We start from the raw sequence: 11,344 nt of genomic DNA, 5'->3' as shown, positions 1-11,344 counted from the left end.
GAGCAAGAGAATTACAGGCAAGCGGAGATGAATTTACAGGGCTGGTTCCCGCAGAGCCGCGTTTGGGGGCGTTCGTAAGGAAATGCGGCAGCCTGCAGGGAGCGATTTCGCTCCTGGTACAACGCCTGGGCGAGGTAGGTACCTGTTTTGCTCGTTTGCGGGCTCGTAAAACCTCTTTCTGTTGAAAAGTAACAATGATAATACCAATTAAAAAAAAAAAAAAAAAGAAACACCACTCCAAAGCCACCCTTGGTAAAAAAGGGCCGGTGTCTTTTATCTTTTTTTTTTTTTTTTTTTTTGAGAAAATTGAAAGAAAAAAATATATATATTATTATTTATTATATAACATCGTCAACATCAACACCACAAAAAAAAAAAAAAAAAAAAAAACAAAAATAACCCAAAAAACCAAAACCAAAAGTAACATCCTAGTTGTTTTCGTTCAAGCACTCTGACTGTGTTGAGAAAGGCAGCAGGAGGTCGGTGTCCCTCGGAGAACACAAAGAGCTGGGGGGGGGACGGGGACGATGGCACGGGGCTGGCGGTGGCAGCGACACAAACTGGGTGGGGACCGTGGCGGGGGGGGGGGGGGGGGTGAGGAAGGGGGGAAGAAGTGTGCCAATCTGTTGATTTTTTTTTTCTTTCGAAACGAAAGAAAAAAGGCAGGGGGGGGCTGGGGGGGGGGGGACGAGGGGCAAGTCACACCGAGGCCGATGGCTATTTCATCTGTGGTTTCGTCAATCAGCGTCCGTCCCTCTCGAGTGCTAGCGGTGAAACATTCAGTTAAAGGAGTCTTGCAAAATACTCTCGCTTTTATTATCGACAGGGTATTTTTAATTATTTTCTTTTCCCTTTCCCCCTTTATTTTAAATTTTTTTTATTTTTTTTTTTTTCTCCTTTGTTTCCCCATGGCTAATGCTCTCGCGCTTTCCTTCACCGCCTTGTTAGCTGTTCTCGCTCCACTCTGGCACCATCCCCACGCCGTGGACCGAGTGGTACTGGTGGGGCGAAAGGGTTCGAGGCACGCCGTGGGAATAGAGGAACTCCGCGGGCTGTAAGCTGCTGGGAGGGGACTGGATGCCGGTTTGAGGTCCACACTGCCGGACGATGGGTTGGTGAGAAACCGAGGTTTGGTGCTGAAACATGCTATGGGTATCTCCAATTTGGGGGGAGGTATGGTTGGCCACGCTGCTGAGCCGGGGCATGAGCGGCCCCGAGGTGAAGTGGGCAGAGAAATGCTGGTAGGGTAACCTGTCCATCGGCTGCATGGCAGACACTGTGCAACTGCTGTAGGACGGCACGCTCGGCCACGTGTTACAGCTGATGTCTTCTAGGCTGGGCACGGGGTCCGTGGGGGGAGCGGAGCTGGCATACATACACGCTTGGCGCTGGGCTGATTCAGTCCTGTATGAAGTGTTCAGTCCCTGCTGCTGGGGGTAACTGGACCTGTAGAAAGGATCCTCTTCTGCCGGAGAAGTTTCCATGTAGGGCTTCTTGTAGGGATGCTCGGTGGTGGAACATTCCTCATCTGTTGGGAGAGAAAACTCCTGGTAGCGAACAACAATACTATGCCCTCGGCTGAACCTCCCTCCCCACAATCCTGGTTTTCCCAAGGAGGCGGTCTGCCTTGAGCGGATCCGGACGCTTCCCTCAGTTACGTCTGCGTAAATCCAGATCCTTTCTTTGGATTCGATCTCAATCGATCCTCCCGAAACCGCGTCTCGCACTTGGCCCTGGCTGCTGGGCTGGGGAAGGGATTAGCTGGGAGCTCTGGGAGGAAAATCAAGGCTGTAAGATGCTGGAGGGACCCCCGAGGTTTAGCTTGTTTGGCGATACCCCTTTCACACCCCCAAATTCCTCATCTCCTTTCTGCTGCCAGCACTTTGACCAGAGGGGTAACATCTGCCGGCGGACACGGGGCACCTAAGAGAGGTCCCCACCCCCCGCTGAGAGGCTCAGAGCTGATGCCGTTGACTAAAAGCCGATACGCTTTCACGATAAATGAGACAAAAATGGAGATCACAATAAAAAGCTCCCGCCCCCCCCCGCCCCCGGGGAGAGAATCAGCGATGGCACAGTTGAGACAATCAGATTTGGAGTTTTACAGCCCTGGTTTTTAGCTGTGCCAAGGGAGCCGGGCACATAAATCCGCACGGAGCTGTGTGCCGGAGCCAAGGGTAACAAAAAAGAAAAGTAAATTTCAGAGCCCTTTGTTTCCTGCAGCATCCCGGGCCAAGAGAGGGAAGGAGATAAACAATTTAGGTGAAATCTCGAGGGTGAAGCAAAATGAATAAATGAATATGCACTTATTTATTCATTCGCAGGGTCATCAAATGAAATCCAGCTCTGCTGGAATGGATGGCAGAGTTCCCAGGGACGAGCACTTCACCGAGAGATTTTAAGGACAGCAAGGCAAGGGAAGGGGAGCTTGTTCTGACTCAGATTAACTTTGCTGCTGCTGCTGCTTCAAGAACAGGATTCCTGGTGCGGGCAGAAAAAAACACCCCGCTTCTCTTAAAGCCTCTTTCCACGGGGGTAAAAATTGAAAGAACACTGCGAGAAACGGCCCTTTTTCAAATTTTCGCAACCAACATAGTTTGAGCTCCGATTTTTTTTTTTTTTTTTTCCCCCACTGCCAAAACCAAAAGGAGGGGGGAAAAAAAAAAAAGAAAAAAAACACAACCAAAAAACCACAACGTTTCCCTACCAGAAAAAAAAAAAAAAAAAAAAAAAAGAGAGGACCAAAAGTATCTGCCCCCGCAAAGAAGCGCTTGCCAAAATGGAGGTTTTGCTCCAACGCCAGTGCCCACGTCTCACCTTCAGGAAGTGCAGATGGGCAGCACGAGCACTTTTGGTCTCTTGTAAAGATGCCCAGGCGCCTACCCTCCTTGTTATCAACAGCCCTGGGCTTTCTCCTGGAAGGTGCAACCCTCCCCCCGGTGTAAAATAACCCATTACTCCCACTCAGGTGTCTACCAAATCCAGCTGGAGCAACCGCTGCCGTTAGTCTCCTTGGCCCAAGAACCCCAGAGGACATCGGGCATGGAGGTGCACGCCATGGGGACTTTCCCCTCGGTGTCCCCTAGGCTTTGCTGCCCCTAAATTCAGCTGGAGAGCCGCAGTCCCGTCTCATGCTTTCTTCCTGACAACAGCAAAGCCCGGGCCCTTAGTCCCAGCAACGCAGAGCTCTGAAAATCCACTTCTCCTCCTCTGCCTTCTCTCAAACGGGGACAGAAAGTAGGAAGGGATAAGCCATGCAATCACTTCTTTAATGGAGATAAAACGGCAAGAGAAGATGCAAAAGTGTATCAGTCTCCTTAATCCTGTGCAGGTTTCTCTCACACAGGAGCGACGGAGAGGACGTAATCCCCTGGAAGACCAAAGCTGGAAGCACAGGTCTAAGCCCCCGCCTGAACGCGGCTCTATCACAGGAGCTACATGGGGAAGACCAGCCTGAGCTCTAGCTTTTACAGACAGCCGAAAAGATTTGGATCCCTAACCCACCACTGAGTAATAAGAACACTAGGGTGGAAAAACAATGTCTTGTAAAATGAAGCATTGTTCTGCTAATAAAGTTTTCAGCATTAAACCGCATTACTCTGCTGGCATTAGAAATCATTGGCTTGGGGTTTGACTGTTTATTTTATTTTATTTTTTTTTTTTTTAAATATACAACACAAAACGGTCAGACTCTGGGTTTTTTCCGTTGTGTAAAAACGCGCCTGACTTACAACCTGAGGCTGCTGATTTTTCCATTTAGCCCAGACGTTTCGCTGCCCAGCCCGGCAGAGCCACAGTTAGGGATCCGCGTCCAGAATTCCTCACAGGTGAAGAGAGAAAAACAAAAACAACCAGCCTTGCAGTGGAAACCCTCTAGGTGCCCTCTCTTCTCCTGCAAGCTCTCGCGGTGGCTCTGCTGGCCTCTCCAGAGCCAGGCTCACCGGTGCTGTATGGGGAAAGGGCACCGTCACTCCAGATTTTAAGATGTGTAAGGAGACACCATGCCCATCTCCAAAGAGGACACGGTGGCCAACAAAGGATTAGAGCCTACCCTAACGGCTTCTACCTGTCCTCTGGCCCCTCTTCCTCATGCTTTTCCCATCATTGTCACGCCAAAGTGGTGGAGAGGGAGGAGAGCAGTCCATCTTCACCATCGGATGGGATGATGCAGACCAGAGATCCTCAGCTGGTGAATTTACACTGGTCCAGGCTCTCTAGTCTGATCTAGCAATGTTCCACCACTCCTCGCAGAGGAGACCGGGAGACAAGCACAGAGCAAGTGAAGTGCATCCCCATGGTGTGTGGGGCAGATCTGGGGGTGGGAGGGGGCCATCTTCAACTAAGAGAACAGCAAAAGGGGAACAAGTCAAACAGAGCTCTCACGCAGTGCTGGAGGCAGCAGCTTAAAGTCCACCCCACCTCCTCTGGAGACTGGACAGTGCAACCCCAGGCCATAATCCTCCCCCTGAAGGTCCTCTCACCTCCTCGGCATCGGTGTAAGCAGGAGACAGGAGGTAGCTGGTCTGCTCTGGGTTTGATTCTTGATGTTTGTTCTCTGATAGCACTTCATTGTGCTTTTCCTGTTGCCACTGAGCCCTAGGAGGTGCTGGGCACCTCTGGGAGACGCTGACCATCCTGGGAGATGCTGACCATCCTCCATGTTTGTTGCTGTTCTTGGAAGCCAAGGGTGGTGATCGGCTCTTGTGACCAGCCCCTAGATACCGCTCAAACCTCAAAAAGCAAAAGGTCCTGCCAAGCAGGGGAAGCTGCCAACGCCTGGGAGAAGCTGCTCCGAAGTGGATCCAAGGAAAACGGAGCCTGCAGAATGGGGTGGAAACTGGCTCCCTCACAAGGAATTTGATGATCTATCTAATGAAGGAGCTTGAGCGAGAGCATAAGCAGTTCCAAGATTTCCGGTATTTACTACTTCCAGCTGGGTTGTAAATACCACACAAATGGCTTTTTAAATGGAATTTTCCCAATTCCAAGATTAGGGGCCATCCAGAATAAAATGCAAACATGTAAAATCTCTGGACTTCGGGATGCACTGGGCCCACCTCTTCCCCTGGTGTAAATCAGGAGAGTTCCTTTCCAATTCATGACAATCAGCTCCCTGGGACACAAAACAACAAAGAATGGGACCCAATTGTTTTAGTTTTTAAACCTCACCCACACTTCCAGGGCATTACAGTAGGTTCATCCCGACTTTGTGAGGGAGACACAATGGGTGATTATCACCAACACTGTTGTTTCATCCAGTCTGGTTTCTAGCACGAGCCTGAATAGCCAATACCAGTGTGCAAGGCCGGCAAAGGTTGTCGCAGAAGAAAAGAAAACGATGGATTCAACCAAAATGGGCATCCCTAAAGAGCAAATAAGACATACGTCCCAGGACATGAAACCTAAGAGACACGAGTTATTTCAGCAATGGCACGGTTTGCAATAAGGCTGTGTTGCATCACAGGGGAATGTGACAGAAAGGGTGGTGGGGCAAGAGACAATCCAACACCGAAAGCTGGAACCTCTTCCAGAGGAAGCAGGTTGCCCGCACCTCCTGATGGGAGAGGGGGATGCTTATATGAAGCTGCTGAAACTAGAGTGCCACAAGCAACATGGCTGCACAGCAAAAGCTGGGTGCACACCAGCCCCCTGAATATCTCCCCACCATGCAGACAGGCTCTTCTTCACCCTTGGTGGCCCAGCAGCCGCCTTGCTCTGGGCTCCACTGCATCTACCCAAGCCGCAAACACCTCCGCTGCAGCATAGCTTGAGCCTTGGTCAACTCATTGAGTCTCCTAACATCAGCAGGATGAGCAGCATGTCCTCCAAGAAGATATCTCATACCCAACTTTTGTCCCAGAGATTCTTTGAGTGAAAGAAAGTCTGGGTGGGATAAGGGAGAAATCAGTTCAATCGATGAAGAGGTCTATCCACCCTAACGGTGCCTGTTCTTGTGGAGAAGGGGGAAAGGCATTGCTGTGTCTCCACCGACCTCAGCAGAGCAGGAAGGAGGTGAAAGATACATTCTTCCCCATGAGCAGGACCACGACCAGGCTAGGTGGCTGAAGGATACGGTCCTCGCTGGCTGGAGCCAGTGGATTCCGCCGCGTCCCTCTTCTCCCTCCGAGTGCCAACATGACAAATTTTATAACCTCCCCAGGGAGAGGCTGTTCCAGTCGCCTCCTGTTCACCATCACAAGCATCCCAGAAATCTGCCAAGTGGTTGAGATTGTGTAAGGCTGGGAGGGAGCAGAGGTTTAGAGAGATGACTTTTTAGTTCACAGGAAGTCTGAGGGAGAGGATAACACAAGGGAAAACAAGCCCCGATGCCCTAAATGGGACGTGGGGCTAAAATGAAAGACAGAAAGCAAGCTGCCTGCTGGTATGTCCTTTTGGGCTTCTCCAAGCACAACAATGAGAGAGGGAGAGGTGGAGAACAACAAGAAAAAAGGCAAAGCTCTAAGTGGTCTTTGTTGCAGCCTAAAAATCCACATCAAGAACAGAGGCCGCTCCTTGGTAGGATACAGGATTGGAGTTAATCCATCCTCTCAAGACCAGTCTTTTTGTGAAATGCCATAACCAATCTCAGTGTGGAGCTGGGGTACAATGCAGGATGATTCTCGCCTTGAAGACTGCCATTCCCATTCCCTAGCCTTCGGCATGTTCAGAAGGTGCCTGGAGCAGCGACCCCTTTGCACCACGCTGGGGTCATTCCCAATGCTGCGACCTCCCACTCCCATCCACGCACCAGGAACTGCCAGATTTGGGGCTCTGGGATGTGTCCTTCCTTCCTCACCCAGAAGAAGATCAGCTCCCTGAAACAGAGGAGCCTTCTGAGATAACATCCCCTTGCAGCCCTGCTGCCCTCCCCTAATGTAACTCCATATCAGATCTCCAGAGTGAATCCATCTTGACTTGACAGCTAAGAACAACACTGTCAACCACAGAGCTAAAGCTTTGTCTCAGCTCACCAAGGAAGGAGAAGTTGAATAAGGCGCCTTTGAGTTGCTTGAATACAGACCTATTCTCAACTGAGCCTAAACCAAGACTTGATCTCCTGATTAAAAAGGATGCGTAGAACCATCACGAGATGTCAAAGTTGGAAGGAGCCATATCTGAGAGACTATCTGGGAAAACAGCTGTGGTATTTGTTACAGAAGATACAGACACCCGCTGGTCTCATACCCAGTCGAGTTGCCCTCTGCCCCTGCAAGCACGTATCCATAACCGCAGCCTTGAGAAAAGGAAATAATCCGCTTGAGACAAATCCTAAACTGACCGAGGAGGAGACCATGTTTGGGAAGTTGAGCAACCAACAAAATCAATGGTGCTTCCAGTCCAGAAAATGGACAGAGGTGCATTAGGAGTGAGCACGCTCTTGCTTTTATGCAGAAAAGTAGGAAAGTGGGAGAGCTGAGAGGGAAAGCTTAATTCTTTGCTTAGAAATGAGAGGCTGGAAAAGGAAGAAAAAGAGGAATATTATAGGTAAGGTTATTTTCCCGAGTTCAGTAAAGATCCTCGCTCAGTGCTAGAAGAAAGTGCCACGCTCAGCCTGAGTTTGAGACGAAACCTTGGATCACGTTCTGATTTATCTGAACAGAATTGCTCATCTCTAGTGACTTTTTTTTTTTTTTTTTAATTAATTTCACTTTGCAAAGAGCTGCTTGGCAGCTTACGTTGGCTCTCTGTTTCCCATTAACTTTGTGTTTCTTTTCTTTAAGCCCTGGTGGCTGTTTTCGATTTACTAGATGCTTGGGGAGGGGGAAAAAGGCAGAGGGAGGAAAGCAGAGACTCAAGCTCCTGAGATGTACAGCTTCACGGAAGAAGCCGGTGGTATCGGACAGGACGTTGCTTCTCTTTGATTAAAGCATTTGGCGGCTTTGATAAAAGCCCTTAACTGCTTGTGCCACTCCAGCCATCGTAGAGATAATGAGGGGCCATCAGCCGTGCAGACAAGGACTCCCTTTGCCAGTCTCCTGCACTTTTGCAAGGGCCACGCAGGCCAAAAGGGGCCGGGGAGCTTATTACAGGGCAGATAGTCGTCTCTTTTGTGACAATAAGAGGAAGTGAGATAATTGGGGGATTGAGGGAAACCACCCATGGAGACACCACTTAGCGGGAATCCCAAAACTGGAAGGAAACCTCTGTTGATTCCTTATCACGTTACAATGCAGAGGCGAATGATGAATTGCCCTGCGGTGCGGGGGGACACGCAGCAGTCGGAGATTGTCCAAAGGATTTGTTGCCATTTGGGCCAGCTTGTTTTGGTTAGTTTTCGCAAAGGGGAAGAGGAGCGGTGAAAGCTCAGCTCCCGGGGGCAAAGGAGCTCCGAGGACGGGTCGCAGGCTGGGGGACGCCAAGGATGAATGGGACCTGCCTTTCCATCGCCAACAGCGGGGCTTTGCAGCAACCCAGCTGCGTCCTAAAGCCTCGCGCCCACAGTCCCGCAACCAGCACGGGGGTAGCAAGGGCCACACAACCCACCTCTGACCTTAGGGGACGTTCTGGGAGTCCACTGCAACTCCTTATTCCCTGCCTTACGGCTAGCTCAAGGCTGGCATCTCCATTTCCAACCATGGCTTTGATCCACTCTGTAGAGCACGAGGGTCGCCTGGTCGGCTGGAGGGGCCAGAACACGTCGCCTCTGTTTCCCGCCGTTTGGCTCAATCTCATGTCAGGAAAATATTACGATTTATCAATTAATTTTTTTTTTTGTTTTGCGCATATACTGGTACACCGCACACGCTCTCCTACAACGTTCAAGGGATTCGCCAAGGATGCGAGAGGGATTTCCACTGCCCTCCTGCCTCATCTGCCAGCGCTTCCCAGCATCCGCTACCTCAGACTGTGTGTCTACACCGCACATCCCAGTGCCCCGGGGGTTACGTTACTAAAAATAATGACATGTGGTTGACTGATAGGACCGTGCAGGGAAGCAGGAAGGGATCTGCCGCGGGGAGAGGCTACCGGGCTGGAGAAATTCTTGGTGCGCCCAAATGCCGTGGTACACGCTGACTCCTGTTAGCTTTTCCCATGCAATATAGACCAAATCCTGAGAAAAGGGAGCAAGGGTAGGCAGTAACCATGTCTTTTCCACCCCATAGGGTTGCATTCAGCCCTGGAAATACCCCATTTTCTTCTGAGTGTCTTGGGAGGAGATGATCTGAGGCTTTTACTGCCCGAGTCCTGCAAAAGTTTCTGCATCTAAGCATTCCCATTGCTTTGGGAGAGGAAGGGGGAGACTGCAAAGCGCTCGCTCCTGCCTGAGAACAATTATCCCATCGATGCCATGGGGCTCTTCACGCCAGGACGAGCTGAGCAGTCGGTGTAAAAACCCTCACAGTTTGATCCCTCAAGCTCTGTCAAAGCAGGTCAGTCGCACCAGAGGGGAACGAACATGGATATCATGATTTTCAATCCCACGCCCCGTTCATTAGACCGAGCATTTAAGTGGAATTGCTCTCTGCGTACCGACAACTGTCTCCCAACTGAGACTCTTAGTTGAAAACTGTGCAAAATCCAAGCTGTCAAGGTATCTCCACTTGGAGATTAGCCCCGTCTGAGGGACTATGGAGACAGATAAGTCATCTTTATCTCTGGCACCAGCTATCTTGCTGAATGTGGATTCAACCTGGGTGGAAGGTACTGCCACCCCTCCAAACAGCTCACTCCCAGCCCAGCAGCAGAGAGGAGGTTTTAGGCTAACACTGGTGAGATGTTTCCCGGCCCATCCTGGGGGAGCTGCCCCCCTCCAGCACACGTCCCTCATCCCTTGCTCGTCCTCGAGCACCACCGTAAAGCAGGCGGGGGCTGCCCAGCCTGTGGGCAAGGGGAAACGTCAGAAAACAAGGCTGAGAGTCAATGTTAGGAAAGGGAAAGCGCCGAGCGGGGAGCAGCCAAGGTCTGACCTTTTCTCTTGGTGCAGTGGTAGATCTGGCTGTGCTCCTGGGAGATCGGGTAGGGGTTGGCAGGCGGTAGCAGGTCCTGGGAGGTGCTGGATACCCCGTTCTCACACTGGTACTGGGAGCCCAGGTTGGAGGAGGCAGAAAGGACCCTGGTCTCGCCACTGAAGGGGCTGTGATTCGAGGACACTTTTTGTCTCACTGTGCTCCTGGGAACAACCGGGTACTCTTTACTAAAAGCAAAGAAAAAAAAAAAAACAAACACACACACACAAGGCAGAGAAGCAATCAATTAATAAATAGATCCGTAGATTAATAAATGAAGGCGGCACATTAGTGTCACGGTGTTTGTTTAGACTTTCAGGGAGAGAGAAACATCGCTCCCCGGAGACCGCAGCCCCGTCACACTTTATCCCTGCAGCACTCTTCTATTTCACTTTCCTTTTAGTATCTTTCCCTTTAGATTCGTGCATCTTCCACCACAACTGCTATTTTACACCCATACATAAAACAGATATATGCAGTTATAGCAAAATACACGAGAGTTATATTTACATATTATGATAGCACTTATAAATTATATACTAGTGATATTGTATATGTGGATGTGCGCAGGCAAATAAATAAAAAAGTCCTTTCTGCCAAGCTGGCTTGGAGATGGATAAAATATTTAGGTCGACTTGTTCCCCTTGCGGTAGTTGTCCCCATTCCTTTTCTCCAGGGTCTGCCCCCCTGTCCTGGATGGGGGATCCCTGGACCAGAGAACAAAGCTCCACTCCGGAGCGCTCAGAAAAAGAGAAATAAATAAATCACCAAGACCTGATGCACGCCAGAGCCGCACACCTCAGCAGAGCCAGGCTGGGAGGGCGAGCACTGATGGAAAGTCTGGTTTGTTCCCTTGCTCCGAAATCAGGTTTGAAGCGAGGATGCTTTGCCAACACTGGCTGGAAATCCCCTCTCCTACAAGACCCTACAGTGTGTTTTGGAGACATTTCTCCAAGCAGCACGTCGGCAACATGGCTGGACAAGATTATTCCTGCTCTACACTGGGGAGAACTGAAGCTGAGCAGGGGATCCCAGAGACTTCAGGCGAGGTGCAAGCCCATCCTGGGCTGTCTCCAAGACAACTGAGTGCTGCCTGAACCCAAGGACTTGCTAAAAATGCATAAAGATGAGGTAGCACCTCGCAAAGCGCAACCAGGCTCAAAGCAGCCACAAACCAAAGCCCAGATTTCAACACAAGCTTTCTTCTTTGAGGCTATAACCATTGGACAAAGCTGGCTTTGAGGTTATTCTACTCACCTGCCCAAAATCATTACGCTGGAGCAAGGACAGATCCTTAAATCCCATCAACCAGCTCACCTGGCCACTTCCATGTGGAGGAGGAGCACTGACTCTCCAAGTACGCCCCTTAGAGAGGACCTATCACTGTAGCAGCTCAG

At 50.4% G+C, this 11,344-nt stretch overlaps 1 protein-coding gene across 6 annotated transcripts in view; it reads right to left on the bottom strand.

Annotated features, from left to right (window-relative positions):
• Positions 1-846: 846 nt before the first annotated feature.
• Positions 847-11,344, bottom strand: part of TBX5 (T-box transcription factor 5) — a 139,668-nt gene continuing 129,170 nt past the window's right edge. For all 6 annotated transcript variants that reach the window (XM_074606090.1, XM_074606091.1, XM_074606088.1 and 3 more), the window contains exons 8-9: positions 9,909-10,135; positions 847-1,528 (exon numbers count right to left, since the gene is read on the bottom strand). In XM_074606090.1, the coding sequence (XP_074462191.1) occupies positions 945-1,528; positions 9,909-10,135 (811 nt within the window). In that variant the 3' untranslated portion in view covers positions 847-944. The remainder of the gene's footprint in view (positions 1,529-9,908; positions 10,136-11,344) is intronic.

The sequence above is a fragment of the Larus michahellis genome, chromosome 13, assembly GCF_964199755.1.
Source record: "Larus michahellis chromosome 13, bLarMic1.1, whole genome shotgun sequence".
Lineage (NCBI taxonomy): Eukaryota > Metazoa > Chordata > Aves > Charadriiformes > Laridae > Larus > Larus michahellis.
This window is presented reverse-complemented; position numbering and strand designations above follow the sequence as displayed.